At 40.1% G+C, this 20,888-nt stretch overlaps 1 protein-coding gene across 1 annotated transcript in view; it reads right to left on the minus strand.

Annotated features, from left to right (window-relative positions):
* Nucleotides 1-20,888, minus strand: part of CMTM4 (CKLF like MARVEL transmembrane domain containing 4) — a 68,208-nt gene that overhangs the window by 8,299 nt on the left and 39,021 nt on the right. Inside the window, exons 2-3 of the mRNA XM_081274385.1 lie at nt 7,213-7,389; nt 724-822 (exon numbers count right to left, since the gene is read on the minus strand). Of these exons, the coding sequence (XP_081130511.1) occupies nt 724-822; nt 7,213-7,389 (276 nt within the window). The remainder of the gene's footprint in view (nt 1-723; nt 823-7,212; nt 7,390-20,888) is intronic.

The following is a 20,888-nucleotide window of genomic DNA, read 5'->3' on the forward strand; positions in this document are numbered from 1 at the left end:
ACTCCTCGTGTGATCCACAGAAAATCCTGCCTCAATCAAAGCCAGCCTCAGCAATTTAGCAAGGCCCTGTCTCAAAATGAAAAATAAAAAGGGCTGGGGACATAGCTCAGTGGTAAAGCATCCCTGGGTAAAGCACCCTCAGCCCTCTAGTGTCATCTTTTGTTGTTGTTGTTTACTGGGTTAAACTGCGGTACCCTCCAAATACATTTTGGACCTTTTTTAAAAATCACATAAGTATCTCTTTTACTGTTTGTATCTTCATGCCCTGTAGTCTCAAATGTGAGAATGAAATGCAGACAAAATGTGATGAAGAGAGAATAGTAAGAGTCTCACATGTAAGCCTCAAATCAAGCCACAGGGCTGAATTCCAAATCCCACCCCCATCTGCTGCCACTCACCTAGGCAGCTCCAGATGAGTCACGGTGGGGTTTTAATTACTTGGTAAGGTTTGGAGAATCTACTGCGAGGCACTGGGAGAGAAGTCTTTTAACTCTCCCCAACTACAAAAATGAAACTTGTTCTTTGTGAATCAACAGCAACACAGAAGCCTGGTGTGTGGGGAGAGAGCAGGTCCCACGCATCTCCCCACCCTCCACATCAGCCTCCACACTCAAGAAAGAATTCAAGGAGGATGAGTAGTAGGACACATGCCAGAGGACAAAGGACAGAAAGTCACAGGAGGTGTGAAGTCAGCCTGCATTTTACCAACTCAAGTTATCTTACCATAGCAGCAATTTCTGCTCCGGTTTTGTGGTTTAAAGCAGCCAGTACAATTGAGGCAATAAAGAAAAAGAAAGTGCTGAGTCCAGTGTTGACCAAATCCTAAACAAAAAAATAAAAATAATTTGAAAAGAACAATTTGAAAATCAACTGAAGATCTTCCAAAATAGGACTCACAACATGCAACCTCCAATGGCCCTGAATCTCAGCCTTGAAGACACAGAGATATTGGTCACACAAAGGAAGACAAAAATAATAGTTCACAGTTAATGGTTGCTTGGCAAACTGGCACAACAAAATCCACGTTTTAACCCACCACATCACCAATTCCTGACTTAAACAACAGCCATTATTTACTGTTTAGCATCCTGGTATCTTTTTAATTTTTTGCAGTGCTGGGGTTAGAAATCAGAGCCTCACAAGTGCTAGACAAGAGCCCCACCACTGAGCTACACCCTCAGCCCTCCAATGTCATCTTTTGTTGTTGTTGTTGTTGTTTAATATTTTCTTAGATGGTGCTGGACCTTTATTTTATTCATTTGTTTATATGTGGTGCTGAGAATCGAACCCAGTGCCTCACACATGCTGGGCAAGAACTCTACCACTGAGCCACAACCCCAGCCTCTCTAGTGTCATCTTTTTAAAAAGATGCTCACACAATGGTCTTAGTGTGGACAAAGCATCCTAAGGGTCCAAATGTACTGAGACTGATGCAGTCCCCAGCATTCCTCGCCTCCATATGTAAGGTTTAAAGCACATTATTTTCAGACATTGCGAACACATGTTCTTACCTAGATTTTCAAACCTCTATGTCACTAAAGTCACTGCAGAATTTTCTCCTGAACCTCTTGCAAAGCAAATGAAGTTACTTACCTAGTGTTTCACAGACTTAACTTCTGTCTTATTTATGAAAAGACTATAACACTGATTAAGAGCCATAGCCAGCAGCCAGGCTCAGTGGCGCATGCCTGTAATCCCAGCAGCTTGGGAGGCTAAGGCAGGAGGATGGTGAGTTCAAAGGCAGCTTTAGCAAAAAGCGAGGTGCTAAGCAACTCAGAGACCCTGTCTCTACATAAAATACAAAATAGATCTGGGGGTGTGGCTCAGTGGTTGAGTGCCCCTGAGTTCAATCCCTGGTACCAAAAAAAAAAAAAAAAAAAAAAAAAAAAAGAGTCATAGCCAGCCTAGGGTCTAACTAATACTATGACTTCAGATGAACTGCTGTGTTCTATCTTATGTGGAATAGCAGCCCCTTTTCCCCAGAGCTGTTCTGGAAGACAAGTAGAACTATGTAGGTGACAAGCCAAACACAACACCTGGCCACAGTTGGATCCTCTACACTGGTACTTCTGTTATTGCTTTGGCACTAGACCCCAATAGCCTGGGTCATACTATATGGCCTCTGTGAACTATAAAAGGGATGAAAATTCAGGAAAAAGACCAAACTGCTTAAGTGCTGGTTGACTATACCATCAACACCTGGTGGTTCATCCAGTCTGGCCTGACTTCAAGATTGACTTGCTCTTTTTAAAGATGCAAAGAGACAAGTTTCAATTTAATAGTACTGAGTCTGGGTAGTAGAAACCACCTGGAGTTCTGCTACGCTTCTTCATGGGCTAGGGCAAAACTGTAATGTAGGGACTGTGAGGCTCTCTTCAAAAACACCTGCCAGCAGGACAGGGTTCAGATGTGATCTGTGAAGCCAGGGAAATTTCTCACAAATTCAAGCCAGAAAGTATCTAGAAATACTTGGCTCTGGGATAAGATACTATTGGGGTGAAAAATATAAAACATACTTCCCAAAGCAAAGATTATTCAGAAAAGGAAACATATTTTATGATATAATGTTGGAAGTCAAGCATCAAGCAAAATTGTGACTATGTAAAAATAGAGATGTGATAAAAAGGGCTAGGAAATTTTTAAAAAAATTTAGTTGTGATGAACACAATACCTTTATTTAATTTATTTATTTTGCTGTGATGCTGAGGATCGAACCTAGGCCTCATACTTGCAAGGCAAGGGTTCTGCCACTGAGCCAAAATCCCAGCCCAGGGTTAGGAAATTTAAGGGGAAAAATTTAAAAATTGTAGGAGTACCAGTGATTTTAAACTTGTTTTAGCAACGACAATCAACATTAAATGAAGACTGAAAAGATAAATATGATCAGAGAATATAGTAAAAAAATTTAAAAAGATGTTTTACAAAGACAAGATAATATCCTACTATGATCCCCCACCAGGTTATTCAGCCAATAAGATGAAACAAGGGGGAAAACACAAGCAACTGCTAACATGAGCACATCGGCCTTCAAATTCCACTGAACTAACCCATTTTTGAGGCTGAAGCCCTCGCCTCAATAATGAACCTGCGTATTACTGTGCTTCTAGAGCTGTGCTGTCTCAAACACATGTGGCTACTGAACATTAAACCCACTGAACTACATAAAATAAGAAGTTCCATGTTTCAATCACATTAGCCCACTACAAGTACTCAGTAGCCACCTGCAGCTCATGGCTGCACACAGAGCAGTACAGATCAGAAAACATTTCCACTGTTGGAGAAGCTTGTTGGCCAGAGTTGCCCCAGAGCCAATAACCAGGTCACACACAAGACAGGGACAGAGGAACAAGTAAAGCCTCACCACCAGGGCGCTTGCAGCTAACTCCAGACTGTAAAACGCTTCACAGGATAGACAAATGACCCAGTGTTTCTAACAAATCAATAAAATAAAAGGAATGAATGGAAGGGGGTTATTTGTGTGAACCTCGTGTAGACTGTGACCTGAATAAGACAAATGTAAAAAGATATTTTGAGACCAACGGGAAAATAGAGTATGAACTGAATATTAATCAATATTAAAGAATTGCTAATTTTATTGATATAACAATCATATAATGCTATCTTTTAAAAAGAAAGATAGTGAAGAAACAAAGGATTTTGCTAACTAATGAAAAAAATCATTTTAAAAATTTGTATTTTTATTTAACACTATAAACCAAAATAAAACAAAGAAAATAAAAATTATATGAATAAAGCAAAACCACAAAGTCCCATGTGTATGTTTAAAAACCCTTCACAAAAAATACTTTTTAAGCTTTACACCAAATATAAGACATCCAATAAAATCTTGATAAATAGTAAACCTTTAATAAACATTTGATAAAATGACCAATATTCTTAAGAAAATGTAACAAAATAAGGAAAGGCCATGAATAAGCAATTTTTTTTTTTCCTTTGATACTGGGGATTGAACTCAGAGGCACTCAACCACTGAGCCACATCCCGTGCCCTATTTTGTATTTTATTTAGAGACAGGGTCTCACTGAGTTGCTTAGAGCCTTATTGTTGCAGAGGCTGTCTTTGAACTTGCGATCCTCCTGCCTCAGCTTCCCAAGCCACTAGGATTACAGGCATGCACCACCATGCCTGGCTATAAATAAGCAATTTTTTAAAAGTATAAATGGGGCTGGGGTTGTAACTCAGTGGTAGAGTGCTTGCCTTGCACATGTGAGGCCCTGGGTTTAATCCTCAGCACCATATAAAAATAAATAAATAAAAATAAAGATATTTTTAAAAATACAATGGAACTTTAAAAATGAATAAAACTTTAAAGTATAAATGGCCAATAAGGAAGAAAAATGTTCAAATTTACTTGTAAGCAAAGAAGTGAAAATTAACTTGGCAATTGCATGCTACTTTTCTGGAAAAGACTACAACTTTGTATATGTATATATGTATGCATGTATGTATGTGAGAGAGACAGAAAGTCAGACACTGACACACAGACCAGCCAGCAGGGCTCACATGACATAACTTTCAGGAAAACTATTTGCTAATAGGCATACAAGATTTTGAACAGGTTCATATTGTCTACTTATAAATTCCACACTTGGAAATTCACCTTAAGTACTAATAGAAAGTGCTAATATACCAAAGGTCTAAGTATAAGGACGTCCTTCGTGACATTATTTAAAGAAGTAAAAAACCGAAAGCAGGAGCTGGGGCTGTGTCTCAGCAGAAGCGCACTTGCCCATGTGTGAGACACTGGGTTCGATTCTCAGCACTGCATAAATATAAATAAAGAAAGGTCTATCAACAACTAAAAAACTATTAAAAAAAACAAAAGCAAACAAAATGCTCAAGAATAGGGTATTTTACTAAATAAAATGGAATTTCCATAATAACACCATGCAGTCATTAAAAATAATGATGTAGCTTGTTATAGTTTGGATACAAGATATCCTCCCAAAGCTCTCTATTAATGAGGAAGTAAAATGATTAGATTAAGAGAGCAGTGACCTCTGATTAGGTCAGTGATTAGAACAGTGATTAATCCAGTGGATTAATCTATTTGATGAATTAATAATTTGAAAGAAGTAACTGGGTGGTAACTATTGGCAGGTGGGACATGGTTTGTGCCCTGTAAGTATTCATCTTCCCTGAAGCCCCTTCTTTTTCTTCTCTCCTCTCCTCCCTCTCCCCTCTCTCTCTCTCTCTCTCTCTCTCTCTCTCTCTCTCTCTCTCTCTCTCTCTCTCTCTCTCTCCTCCCTAACTTTGCCATGAGCTAAGCAGCTTTACTCCACTGAGCTCTTTAGATTAATGGTATCACATACACTGACAAAATGGAATTAGGGGCATAAAGTCTAAAGGAGAATGGCATAGTTCATCAATAACACTTGAGAAAAGATATTCTCATACTGGCAGCAGCCCTACTGGTTTGAGAGTTTACTACATGCCGTTATTCCCATTTTCTTCATTTTATATTTAAAACAATCCTGCAAGGAAAATATTATCTCCATTTAACCAATAGTGAGACTTCACTAATAGAAGGCTCATGTGATTTACCCAGGTTCATGCACAGCCCTTAAGAACAACCCTGGACTTGATCTGACCAGGTCTATTGGCTTAAAACCTCTGATCTTAACCTTCCCAGAAGCTACTTCTTTGTCAAACAGGTCTTTCTATGGGGTGTTGAATGCTCTATAGCCCAGCCTGCCCTCAGAAAGCACCTACTGAGAGGACCTTGGAAACAACAGGCAACTGGGATACCAGCAAACAGGATGAACACCTTGACCTTGTCCCCAGAGTATGCATTAGTTGGGAAGGTTGCAAGGCTCACTTAAGCTATCTGTCTACTACACTATTGGTTGAGGTCACACCTCAAGCATTTTTTAAAAAATATTTTTAGATGTTAATGAAACTTTATTTTATTCATTTATTTATATGTGGTGCTGAGTATCAAACCCAGTGCCTCATACATGTTAGGCAAGCGCTCTACCACTGAGTCACAACCCCAGCCCCCTAAGCATTTTCTTACATATAACACAAACTTCATCTAAAAAACAGTTGAAATGTTTAAACTTCTCACAAAAACTTACAAAGTGCTTCCAGTTATCTTTTGGTTTTGAACAAAGTTAAATTTAAAATACCATCACATTTTCCTTAGCTTTCAGTGCTAAGACAAAACTTGTAGAGTTTTCAACTGACATTAACTTTTCCAAATCAGTAACTCTCCTTTCATTTTTCTCCCCAAAACAGTTTGTGAGAGCATTCTGTCAGGAAGATCTTCCTATCTGTACACCCAGGGACACCATGCTAGCAGCCCTGCCAGGCAGAGCGACAGCTCAGGCTTCCTCCCACAGTGTTGCCCCCCACTCTGCATGGAGCACCAGCCAAAGAAAGAAAGAGGTGTTCTGCAGTGCTCTCCTCATACCCCCAGCAGCTGTGAGTCCACAGGCTTCTCTCACAAGCACAGAAGTGTGAGGTGGCTGGTTGTACTTCTGAGTTTCTCCCTTACTGATTCCCCCTGAGCTCTTGCACACGCTTGTTTACAAAGAAATATTAAGAAAACCGAATTATATTAAAATTCCTTCTTGTTCAAGAACAAATAAGGACAACTAACACAGTTTAGAAGAGATAGCCTGGGATTGGCCAGCCCTCAGCTTCCCATGCCATCTGACAGGGCTGTCCAAACAGGGCTGAGAATTCAAAGTATGGAGACGAGTGGACATGTATCCACTCAAGATTTTCTGATCAAATCACCCAAACCTTCAGTCCTCCTAGTTACTTTGAGTTTAATAATATTCCTAGGCTTTACACAATATTGACATTTTCAATTCTTCCAGAATCAATATTTTTATAGATGGCTTTTGTGTGTAGTCTGAAAAATATGCAAATGTATTAATTCCATTTCTTTCCCATATTCTGCAAATACCAGTATAACTAGTCTTCTAAGGTGATCATAAAATAGAAATGACATCTTTAAAAGGACCAACATAATTTTGTTATGTTTCTACCATTAGTTAAGATTCAATTTATTTATTTTTTCACTCAATGCAGTAAAGAAATATAAAATTTCACAGCTGAGTTATAAAGGAATGTTAAAATATCAAAATAAACTAGAACCAAACATGTCATGGAGAGATTCCAACTTTCCCTTGGAGCCAAGCAGCATTTGATCCTTTCACAGAAAGAATGGTAACTTCTACTCACTGTCAGGTTCCAGTTGATCTGGGGGATCCTCATGTGAAGGTTGAGACTGAACAGAATCAGCAAGACTCCAGTCACCACAAATGCACTACAGCTTACAAACTCAAAAAAGTAGAGGCCTTCACATGGGGAGCACTCCATGATGGTCTCGATACAGATGAATGCAATCAGGGCCAAAATCTAGGAAGAAAATTGGAAACATACATGCATGTATATATTTAGTACACATCTGTGAACATACATGCCCATCATATTTATGCTCAGCTGCAGAGTTTTCCTCTGGGGACAGCAGTATAACTGTCAGAAATATGAATTACTTCAGTTTCTACTTAGGTAGAAACAGGTAGAGGGGCCTGAATGAAAGGTTGGAATTCCTAATGTAAACAGCGAAGGCTCTACCACTACACCAAAACCAGTCCAGGGAGGAATGCCCCCGCCCGTGTGAGTCACTGGCCCTGGGGAGGAAGGAGGAAGTAGAAAAGAACACCTCTGTGACATTTTAGTTCATCCTTTGCCATCATAATTTCAAGTTGCTTGTTTCCAATTTATGATCTCTACCACAGTCATGCCAGACATGGAGAGGATGGAATCTTGTGCTATCTGCAACTACTTTGGTGATTCATGTTGGAGTCACATAAGCTAACTAATGATTGGTACAATCTCCTCTTTCCTCAATTAGAAGCCCCTGAAAGAAGAGGCCCCCTAATTAACCCATATGCTTGTGAAAGTGTTATCACTGGACTATATTACAAGAAGATAGAGTGGCAGCTTATTAAAAATTTAAAAATCTGCCATTAACAGAAATAATTTCTTTCTGAAGGACCAAAGTAACATTATAAGCATTATGTCTCACGAATGTAAAAATCATAAAGTCAAACAGATTAAAAATGGAAATTACCAAGTGAACTTTTAAAGGTAGAGTTCAGGAGAAGAGGTGGCCCAGGGTTAAGCTGTTGGTCCTAAGATCAAGGGAGGTCAAGTAGTCTTGAGCAATGAACAGCGGTTCAGCCTTGGGCTCCTGGCCTCACCTCTGTTCCCCAGTGTCTCACAGCCCACCCCATGTCAAGCCCACACTACCATGTCCAGGCCAATCCCCACCCTGCAGCTCAATGCAGAAAAAGCAGGAAGGCAGATGCAGGCAGCCCTGACATCCTCCAGAGACATGTCCCCCAGGGCCAGCCTCCCAGCATCCCAGTAGCCTTGTGAGCAATGGGGAAACTCTGTCTCCCTTCCTTGTCCCGTGGAGTCAGAATCTGCTTCCTGACAAGATCCCCAGATTAACTGTGAAAAGCAGCCAAGACACAGGCTGTTCTGGGGCTCTTCCCTGCCTACTCAAGTCCTACTCACACATACCAATGCTCCATTCTCAGTGCCACCTCCTCCTCATGCTGTCCCTGAATTTCTCCCTGCCACATGTCATTTTATTCTACCCTGTCCCAAGAAAGCATTTTACCCCTACCCCATGCATCTCCTCTGCACCCTGAGTGTTCGGTGTGCAGGCCACCTCTGTCCCTTCCTAAGGCACCAAGCACAGTAACTTGCAGAGTTGGCAAATGTGGGCACAATGACTTGCAAAGCCCCACACCTTCCTGTCAGGGTCTCTGTATAAAAGGAAAGCTGTTTCTGCTATTACCATCAGGGACAATTCCATGCTAATCTTATGTGGCCTTCTTACCTTTCTAGTCCAAGTTAACATATTAAAGATGCAGATCTTGTTGATCAAAGGATACAAGATTTCAGTTTGCAAGGAATAGTTTAAGAGATCTATTGTGCAATATAAGGGCTACAGTTTTTATAACAATGGATTTATTTTGAAAATTACTGAGAGAGTAAAGCTTAAGTCCACTGGAAAAAAAAATAAGTGAGGTGATGCTCAAGTTCATTAGCTTGGCTGGACCATTCTACAATGTATACGTATTTCACATCATATTGTACACAATTAATATGTACAATTTTTAGTCATCCATTAGAAAATGAAAGACAAGACAGGGATCTCTAAGTACACGCTTTGTACTTTTCCTAAAGACTCTCTTTATAATTCTCCACAGGACCACAGCCTTTAATTCTCCATCTGAATTACATGCTTAACTTGCAATCAATACACAAAAGAAACAGTTCATATAAGGCAAACTCCTAAACATCCTTTTTTTTTTCCACCCCTGTAATCGGATCTACTAATCTTGGGCAAAAATAACATACTGTACTGATGAGTTACAAATGTTTCTGGTATGTTAACTTCAACCATATTTGTGTGGAAAGGTAACACCTAAATTCTTAAATATTAAAAAAATGGCTTCAAGAAAATGCAAATCCAATTGGCTGTTCGTTGTAATAGTGAACATAACAAAATATCCCTGCTCAACAGCTCATAATTTAAGTGTTTTAATTAAATAAAAAATAAAGTAAGTTAGACAATGATAAGAACAAAGGAGAAAAAGCAGGGAAGGCAAGTGAAGTGTAACTGGAGCCAGGGTGTGAAAACTGTGGACTGTGGACCCTAGAAGGCCCAGCTGAGAAAGAACTACAGGAAGGCAGTAAGGTCCTGGCTTGCAGGAGGGAAGATCAGATACACAGAGCCCAGAGACATGGGCAGACCTGGATGTGATAGCCTACTGTGCTCTGAGTGTGAGGAAAGAACTAGAGAGAGGCACAATCTGATTTGGATCTTAAAAGGGCCACCAGCTCAACAGACCAGAGGCAGGAGGCTAGGGCAGAGACTAGAGAAGAGCTGGAAGGCCTCTGCAACACCCTGGAGAGAAGATGGTGGTATGGATCAGGGTGGTATCTGAAGGTGATCAGCCCAGATGGTGAGAAGTGTTGAATTCTGGGTGTATGTTGAAGGCAGAGCCACAGGATCTGTGCTGACACATGATGGGATGTGAGAGGAAGAGGAAGGCAAGCACATTTCTAAGGTTCCTACTTGAGCAACTAGAAGAATGGCATTGCTGCACAGGGATAGAGAAGCCTGCAGGGGAGCAGGTTTGGGGAGGAGTTCAGTTTGGGACATGCTAACACTGTAACAGCTATCAGGCTTCAAGCGGAGCTGATTGTTAGATATATGAACCTTTAGTTCTGGGGAAAGATTGGAATGGAGATGCAATTGGGAATTGGGGGACAGGATGGAATGGCCACCCAGAGTGTGAGTAACAGACAGAAAAGAGGGCTAAATGCTAAGCATGTGATACTCCAACATGTTCATGACAGAAATAGCCACACAGCCTAAATTTTAATTTGAGTTTGCTAGCTACCAACTGGGTGTGGCAGCCAGTCCCTCCAAGATGGCCCCAACAAGGAGTCTTCTTAGTAGTCTCATCTCTGTGACACAATGAAGAAGGCTGACCCTCTTGCAGAAAGAACTTCACAGGTTAGGCCAGAAAACTCAAGTGTGAATTCTTCCTTCCTCTCTGTCTCTCTGGGATCACTTACTCTGGGGAAAATGAGCTGTCATGGTCATGAAGATACTCAGGTAGCCTTATGGAAAAATCTAAGTGCCAAAGAACCAACAGCTATGTGAATGAGGGGTCTTAGAAGCAGGTCCTCCTGTCCCAAGTGGGCGGGCCTTAGGTGATACCATCCCAGACAACAGCCAGACTGCAACCACACGAGAACCAGAGCAAAGCCACTCTGGGATTCCTGACCCACAGAAACTGAAGGATAATAAAGTTCTATGGTTTTAAGCCACTAAGTTTTGAGGTAATTAGTTAACAGTAATGGATAATATATTAGGGAGGGAACCTCAATAATATTGTAATCACTAATATCAATAAAAATTAACTACCAGGTTTTGGACAACATGGCGGCCAGCGAGGAAACAGCACTGTCAGTACCTCTGCTGTAACAGGATCAGAAAGAATACACCCACAGGCGTCCTACTGAGAAACCTCTAGCAAAATTCAGCTGAAAGGAGACCTGCCTGGAACTAGTAAGTTTAATTGGAGGTGGCAGCGTGTCCCAGACGCCTGAACCTCGGCAACGCAGAGCTGGGACACAGTCCCGCCGGCTGCCGCCAAATGGCGGCAGTCCACACGTTGCGGTAAACAGAGAAGCGGGCGCTGTCTGCCTAGTCCCACGCCGGCGGTTCTGGGAACCGGCCCCAGCCGCTGGCTGCAGCGACCTTGGGGGCGGGCGCTACCTGCCTGGACGCATCCCGGTGGCTCGGTGAACTGGCCTTGGCCGCTGGTTGCAGCGACCTTGGGAGCGGGAGCTCCCTGCCTGGAACCAAGCCGGTGGCTCTGGGAAACGGCACGGCTGCTGGTTGCAGCGACCTAGGGGGCTGGCGCTACCTGCCTGGTCCCACGCTGCGGCTCGTTGAACCGGCCCCAGCCGCTGGTTGCAGCGACCTTGGGAGCGAGCGCTACCCGCCCGGACACACGCCGGCGGCTCGGTGAACCGGCCCCTGCCGCTGCCCATACGTTGCAGTGATTGTGGGAGCGGGCGCGGCCTGACTGGACCCGCGCTGGCGGCTCTGTGAACCTCCGCCAACAGCTGCTCACACGTTGCAGCCAGTTTAAGAGCGGGCACTGCCTGCCTGGGCCCCCGCCCATAGGGCTCTGTGAGTGGCCGTCAGCTGCCGCCAAACGCCCACTGCCCACACGTTGCAGCGACAGTGGGGACGGGCGCTGCCTGCCTGAGCCCGAGCCCGTCCAGCTCTGTAAATTGACACCAGCCGCAGACAGGCGGCCGCTGCCCACATGCTGCAGTGAGTGGGGGAGAGGGCACTGCCTATCCGGCTCCAGCAGGCCCAGATCTCTGAACCCCCTCTGGCGGAACAGGGCTCCAGACGACCACATCCAAACTGCCAGCCCAGAGCCACAAACGACCCCCGCCGGGCTAGGCAACAGGCCCCGCCCACAGGGCGAACAGCAGGAGTGGAGACCCGCCCAGTCCGGGTGGAAGATCTGCTGCACAGAGATTGAATCCCGACCACTGAGAGGAGGATCTTGGCCCGGTGGCCACAGCGCCATCTACTGGAAGAACAGTTAATCGCACTCTAGGGCTGCATTTATAAATTTTTTTTTTCTTCTTTTTTTTTTTTTTTTTTTTCTTGTTAATTTTTTTTAATTTAATTTTATTTTATCTTATTTTATTTTTTTTTATTTTTTTTTATTTTTTTTATTAATTTTTTTATTATTAGTATTATTTTTTTTATTGTTACTGTCTTTTTTAAATGATATTTTTAATCCATTTTATCTTATCTTATTTTATTCCATTTTTAAACTTCATCTCTCATTTCTATTACTATTATTTGTCCTTAAATTCTCTTTAATTCTCTATCCTTTTCTCTCTTTCCTTCTTTTCCTCTGTCTTTACATCTCTTTTCAATTTTCTTATTCCCCCTTCCTTGAATTCTACCTGCTTACTCTCATTCTCTTTAGTGACCTCCTCACTTCCCTTCTAATACCTTTCATCCCAAGCATCAAATAAATTTATAGGAGTAAACACTAGCTCAACAGTCAAACAGAACAAGAAGCAATATGAGCAGCTTCAAAAGGCAAGGAAGAAAAGGAGTACAAACAATGCAGGATAGCCTAAATATTCAGGAGGACCTAGAGTCATCAGAAAAATGGTCATACAAAGAGCTCAAGGAACACCTTAGACAGATGGAATGGAACCTTAAAGAGGATATGAGACAGCAAATTCAAGCAGCGAAAGAACACATTGAGAATGTATTACATAAACAGATAAAAGAAGAAGTTAAGCATCTGTATCAGGAGATAGAGATTATAAAAAAGAATCAAACGATAATCTTAGAAGTGAAGGAAACTATAAACCAAATTAAAAACTCAAATGAGAGTATCACTAATAGAATGGAGCAAGTAGAAGCCAGAACTTCAGATAATGAAGACAAAATATATCATCTTGAAAAGAGTCTAGCCAACATTGATAGGACGGTTAAAAACCACGAGAGAAACATCCAAGAGGTATGGGACAACATAAAAAAACCAAATTTAAGAGTGATTGGGATAGAGGAAGGGATAGAGAGTCAAACCAAGGGAATGAGTAACCTGCTAAAAGAAATAATTACAGAAAACTTTCCAGAAATAAAAAAGGAAACAGATATACAAATTGAAGATGCATACAGGACACCGAGCACACAAAATCACAGTAGACCAACGCCAAGACACATTGTTATGAAGATATCAAATATACAGAACAAAGAGAAAATATTAAAAGCTGCAAGAGAAAAGAGACAGATTACATTCAGGGGTAAACAAATAAGATTAACAACGGATTTTTCATCACAGACGCTGAAAGCGAGAAGATCCTGGAACAACATATTTCAAACACTGAAAGACAATGGATGCCAACCAAGAATTCTGTATCCAGCAAAATTAAGCTTCAGGTACGACAACGAAATAAAAATCTTTCATGATAAACAAAAGCTAAAAGAATTTGTAGCCAGAAAACCAGCATTGCAAAGCATCTTGAACAAAACACTACACGAGGAAGAAGTGAATAACAATAACCAAAGCCAACAATGGGAAGTACCTCAATAAGGACAGATGGTGGGGGGAAAGCTAACCATGGAGAAACAAACTAAACTATAAAAAAAAAAAAAAAGAGATAAACAATCAAACATGGCTGGAAGTACAAAATATACATCAATAGTAACTCTAAATGTTAATGGTTTAAACTCTCCAATAAAGCGACATAGGCTGGTAACATGGATTAAAAAAACAAATCCAACAATATGCTGCCTCCAGGAGACACATCTGACTGGAAAAGACGTACACAGGCTGAAGGTGAAAGGTTGGGAAAAAATATATCATGCACACAGTCCTCGCAAGCAAGCAGGCGTGGCCATCCTCATATCGAATAAAATCGACTTCAAGACTAAATCAATCCAAAGGGATAAGGAAGGACATTATATACTGTTAAAAGGAACCATTCACCAACAAGATATAACAATTATCAATATTTATGCACCAAATAATGGTGCTGCGACGTTCATAAAACAAATTCTCCTCAAGTTCAAGAATCAAATAGACCACAACACAATAATTATGGGTGACTTCAACACACCTCTCTCACCATTGGACAGATCCTCCAAACAAAAGTTGAATAAAGAAACTATAGAACTCAATATCACAATTAATAACCTAGACTTAACTGACATATATAGAATATATCAACCATCTTCTAGTGTATATACGTTTTTCTCAGCAGCACATGGATCCTTCTCAAAAATAGACCATATATTATGCCATAGGGCAACCCTTAGTAAATATAAAGGTGTGGAGATAATACCATGCACTTTATCTGACCATAGTGGAATGAAACTGGTAATTAATGATAAAAGAAGGAAGGGAAAATCCTATATCACATGGAAAATGAACAATATGTTACTTAATGATCAATGGGTTACAGAAGACATAAAGGAGGAAATCAAGAAATTCCTAGAGATAAATGAAAACACAGATACAACTTATCGAAATCTATGGGACACAATGAAAGCAGTTTTAAGAGGGAAATTCATCTCCTGGAGGTCATTCCTCAGAAAAAAAAAAAACCAACAAATAAATGAACTCACACTTCATCTCAAAGCCCTAGAAAAGGAAGAACAAAACAACAACAAATGCAGCAAAAGGCAAGAAATAATTAAAATCAGAGCAGAAATCAATGAAATTGAAACAAAAGAAACTATTGAAAAAATTAACAAAACTAAAAGTTGGTTCTTCGAAAAAATAAATAAGATTGACAGACCCTTAGCCATGCTAACGAAGAGAAGAAGAGAGAGAACTCAAATCACTAACATACGGGATGAAAAAGGCAATATCACAACAGATGCTACAGAAATACAGAAGATAATTAGAAATTATTTTGAAAACCTATATTCCTATAAAATTGAGGATAGTGAGGACATCGATAAATTTCTTAAGACATATGATTTGCCCAAACTGAGTCAGGAAGATACACACAATTTGAACAGACCAATATCAATGGATGAAATTGAAGAAGCCATCAAAAGACTACCAACCAAGAAAAGCCCAGGACCGGATGGGTATACAGCGGAGTTTTACAAAACCTTTAAAGAAGAATTAATACCAATACTTTTCAAGTTATTCCAGGAAATAGAAAAAGAGGGAGCTCTTCCAAACTCATTCTATGAGGCAAACATCACCCTGATTCCGAAACCAGACAAAGACACCTCAAAGAAAGAAAACTACAGACCAATATCTCTGATGAACCTAGATGCAAAAATCCTCAATAAAATAATGGCAAATCGGATACAAAGACACATTAAAAAAATAGTGCACCATGATCAAGTAGGATTCATCCCTGGGATGCAAGGATGGTTCAATATACGGAAATCAATAAATGTTATCCACCATATAAATAGACTTAAAGATAAGAACCATATGATCATCTCAATAGATGCAGAAAAGGCATTTGACAAAGTACAGCATCCCTTTATGTTCAAAACATTAGAAAAAATAGGGATAACGGGAACTTACCTCAACATTGTAAAAGCTATTTATGCTAAGCCTCAGGCTAGCATCATTCTGAATGGAGAAAAATTGAAGGCATTCCCTCTAAAATCTGGAACAAGACAAGGATGCCCGCTCTCACCACTTCTGTTCAACATAGTTCTAGAAACACTGGCCAGAGCAATTAGACAGACGAAAGAAATTAAAGGCATAAAAATTGGAAAAGAAGAACTTAAATTATCACTATTTGCAGATGACATGATTCTATACCTAGAAGACCCAAAAGGGTCTACAAAAAAACTACTAGAACTAATAAATGAATTCAGCAAAGTGGCAGGATATAAAATCAACACACATAAATCAAAGGCATTTCTGTATATCAGCGACAAAACTACTGAAACGGAAATGAGGAAAAACACCCCATTCACAATATCCTCAAAAACAATAAAATACTTGGGAATCAACCTAACAAGAGAGGTGAAAGACCTATACAATGAAAACTACAGAACCCTAAAGAAAGAAATAGAAGAGGATCTTAGAAGATGGAAAAATATACCCTGTTCATGGATAGGCAGAACTAACATCATCAAAATGGCAATATTACCAAAAGTTCTCTATAGGTTTAATGCAATGCCAATCAAAATCCCAATGGCACTTCTTGTAGAAATAGATAAAGCAATCATGAAATTCATATGGAAAAATAAAAGACCCAGAATAGCAAAAGCAATACTAAGCAGGAAGAGTGAATCAGGCAGTATTGCAATACCAGACTTCAAATTATATTACAGAGCAATAGTAACAAAAACAGCATGGTACTGGTACCAAAACCGGCGGGTGGACCAATGGTACAGAATAGAGGACACAGAGACTAACCCACAAAGTTACAACTACCTAATATTTGATAAAGGGGCTAAAAGCAAGCAATGGAGGAAGGATAGCATCTTCAACAAATGGTGTTGGGAAAACTGGAAATCCATATGCAACAAAATGAAACTAAACCCTCTCCTCTCACCATGTACAAAAATTAACTCAAAATGGATCAAAGACCTTGATATCAAAACAGAGACTCTGCGTCTGATAGAAGAAAAAGTTGGCTCCGATCTACATATTGTAGGGTCAGGCCCCAAATTCCTTAATAGGACACCCATAGCACAAGAGTTAATAACAAGAATCAACAATTGGGACTTACTGAAACTAAAAAGTTTTTTCTCAGCAAGAGAAACAATAAGAGAGGTAAATAGGGAGCCTACATCCTGGGAACAAATTTTTACTCCTCACACTTCAGATAGAGCCCTAATATCCAGAGTATATAAAGAACTCAAAAAATTAGACAGCAAGATAACAAATCACCCAATCAACAAATGGGCCAAGGACCTAAACAGACACTTCTCAGAGGAGGACATACAATCAATCAACAAGTACATGAAAAAATGCTCACCATCTCTAGCAGTCAGAGAAATGCAAATCAAAACCACACTAAGATACCATCTCACTCCAGCAAGATTGGCAGCCATTATGAAGTCAAACAACAACAAATGCTGGAGAGGATGTGGGGAAAAGGGTACTCTTGTACATTGCTGGTGGGACTGCAAATTGGTTAGGCCACTTTGGAAAGCAGTATGGAGATTCCTGGGAAAGCTGGGAATGGAACCACCATTTGACCCTGCTATTGCCCTTCTCGGACTATTCCCTGAAGACCTTAAAAGAGCATGCTACAGGGACACTGCCACATCGATGTTCATAGCAGCACAATTCACAATAGCTAGACTGTGGAACCAACCCAGATGCCCTTCAATAGATGAATGGATTAAAAAAATGTGGCATCTATACACAATGGAGTACTATGCAGCAATAAAAAATGACAAAATCATAGAATTTTCAGGGAAATGGATGGCACTAGAGCAGATTATGCTTAGTGAAGCTAGCCAATCCTTAAAAAACAAATACAAAATGACTTCCTTGATATAATGAGAGCAATTAAGATTAGAGAAGGGAGGAAGAGCAGGAAGAAAAGACTAGCAATAAACAGAGACATGAAGGGGGAGGGAAAGGGAAAGAAAATGGGAATTACATGGAAATGGAGGGAGAGCCGCATTGTTATACAAAAATACATATAAGAGGCTGTGAGGGGAATGGGAAAATTAATAAGGAGAGAAATAAACTACAGTGGATGGGGTAGATAGAGAGGATGGGAGGGGAGGGGAGGGGAGGGGGGATAGTATAGGACAGGAAAGGTAGCAGAATACAACAGTTACTAATATGGCATTTTGTAAAAATGGGGATATTTAAATGATATGATTTTGTAATCTGCGTTGGGGGTAAATATGGGAGTTCATAACTCACTCAAAGCTTATGTAAGAAATATGCTATGTCAAGAGCTGTGTAATGTTTTGAACAACCAATAAAAAAAAAAAAAAAAAAAAAAAAAATTAACTACCAGTACTGGTTACCTACAATTTCTTACTCTTTACCATTCAGTCCCTGACACAAACCTATGAGGTAACATTAGTCCCATTTTATAGACAAGGAAACAGAGGTCCTATGAGATAGATAGCAAGAAGGAATGCCAGTATTTCACAGCCAAGATTTGATCCTCATCCTCTCTAGTTTTTATTGCCTTACTATGCTATTCTTCTTATCAATTCCTCATCCCCATAGCTGTCTTCTTTGCATATCTCAAATGGACATTATATTCAAAATCAAAATATACAAACGAGAACTCAAACAGTAACATGCTGTATAAAAATAAGGAAATAAATGGTGTATTAAGAATTGTAATGCAAAAATAAATAAATAAATTTTAAAAATAAGGAAATAAAATTATAACCTATACATACAGTTTTTAAATCAGATAATATGTATTATACATCTTGTTTTCTAGCCTTTTTCTTTTACATAGTATCTGCAGGCATTTCCATATAAAAAGAAACATACATGTTATTTTTTTGACTACATAGGATATACAAATACATAATCTATAATTTCATCAATACCCTGTTGATAGGTGTTTAGGTGGTTTCCAATACTCAGCCATTATCACCAGTACAGTCTTTTTTGGAGGGGAGAAGGTACCAGGGATTGAACTCAGGGGCACTTGACCACTGAGCCACATTCCCATCCCTATTTTGTATTATTTAGAGACAAGGTCTCACTCAGTTGTTTAGTGCCTCGCTTTTGCTGAGGCTGGCTTTGAATTCATGATCCTCCTGGCTCAGTGTCCTAAGCTGCTGGGATTACAGGTGTGCACAACCACACTAGGCCCAGTATATATATATTTTTTGCCTGATATTTAGCACAGCAAAATATCAAAACATCTTCCAGCACTGTGAAATCTAATAATCACTGGTGAATTAAGCCCACCTATTGCCTGATAAGGACTCAGACCAAGTCAGATTGGAAGCCAATAACTTGTAGCAACAGAGGAATCAAAAGTAACCTATCTTCTAAAAACTTTGCAGTGGACAAATATCAAGTATAAAAATATATATAAAGACGTTAATGAGATATAAATATGGGAAAGCTAAGGTATTGCTAATCAGAGAGCCTTTTCTGTGTAGTTCTTACCAGCTGATCTAGAGTATTTTCGTAGCTGGTAAGTAAATTGGCATTATAAGATTATCAAATTTACCTAACTGTGGCTAATTAAGGTTGGCAACATCAAAAAGGAAGAGAGGAGGACAAGGGGAGGGCTATCTTACAACACTTTGTAAATGCTCATAAAGTCCAAAGTTAAACTGCTAAGTCCTTTCTGGAGGCTGTGACGTGAACAGGACTGTTCACCAACACATCCGAGTCTCCTCTATCCAGGCACATGGGGGTGCTGCAGAATTTTCCAGAGGCAGATTTTCTCTAGAAGACGAAGTTGATGCTTCAAAGCCCCTCCCTTGTGTCAGCTCCAGAAATGTATTCACAGGGTTCTGTTTTTGTAAAACCTAAAAAGCAAGTTATTTTAACTGAAGTTAGCTAAGACCACTCCCTACCTCCTTCCATTCCAATTTCCTCTTTGGGCCAGGTGATGATGAAATAGCAATGGGCATTTTGGGGATCCTGCTAATTGTAAGTTGAGGGAGGGATACATTAAATTTGGGGTTAGCTAAAATTCCCACATATGGTTAAATTCCTATAGCCCTCCTAGGTTAAGAATGGCTTCCAGATATGCTTCAACATCCACTGCACTGACTGACCAGACAATGTAAAAAAGGGACAGGCCCCCAAATTCATGAGATAAACATACCCTACAATGCCCAACTAGAATAGTCTGTGAACAGGGGAGGAAACATAAGGAGCTAGAAGCTCATCTGTGGGAAATTCATTAAACTAATAAACTGTGAGTGTCTCCACAGAAGCTGTGCCTTATCAGGGATATACTCAGTAATGCCGCATCTCTCTCCAGCCATGAGTGCACTCTACCTTTTCCTCCCTTTCATGGTGGAAATCACATGAAATTGAACTCATTCCAGGGCTTGTAGGTCACAAACCTACAGTGTAGAATAGATAGCAAGTACACATGTGGGAGGCTGCAGTTTTGTGTATCTCAATGTACTGTACTGAATTTTGATATTTCTGACAAATTTTGAACTGACAAAGTCTGACAGTTCCAATTAGAATGGCACACAAAAACTGCCTGCAACTCACTGAAACATCCTGAAGAAACAAGTGTTTCAGTGACAAACTCCTACACATATTCACCAATAAATCAATGTATGTAGAAGAGCTTTTGCAGGGGGAAGGATGAGTGCTAGGGATTGAATCAGGGCCTCATACATGCTAGGCAAGCACTAGACCACTGAGCTAGTGCCCCAGCCCCTTAGAAAAGAATACTGATTGTACAACAATGTTCTTAATACAAGGTACTGGCAACTAGAATCTTAGAATTTCTTGTGTAATAAATCTAAATTTCAGAGTGATTTTGTGTACTTTTTCAAAATACCTAATCATACTGAAATTGAAATACAATAGGAAGGATCCATTTTAATGGAGGCCAAAACAAAAACAAAAACAAAAAGCCTTCTGAATTCATAATTTAGTGTGCTTCTTATTCTAAATAAATATTTACTATTGTACCCGGTAGATTCACAACACTGGGATCTACTTCTGGGCTTGGACAATGAAACATGAATTTGTGAAACATCTGTTACTTCTGAGAGTAGCATTTAGGTGCCATGAGCAATTTTACCATGTGCCTTTCCCTAGCCATGGCGGCCAGCAATGTTCCAGACAAGGGCAGAGGGTGAAAGGCAAATGACAAAT

This window comes from Spermophilus citellus, assembly GCF_964194105.1.
Source record: "Spermophilus citellus genome assembly, chromosome: 18".
In the NCBI taxonomy this organism is placed as follows: Eukaryota; Metazoa; Chordata; class Mammalia; order Rodentia; family Sciuridae; genus Spermophilus; species Spermophilus citellus.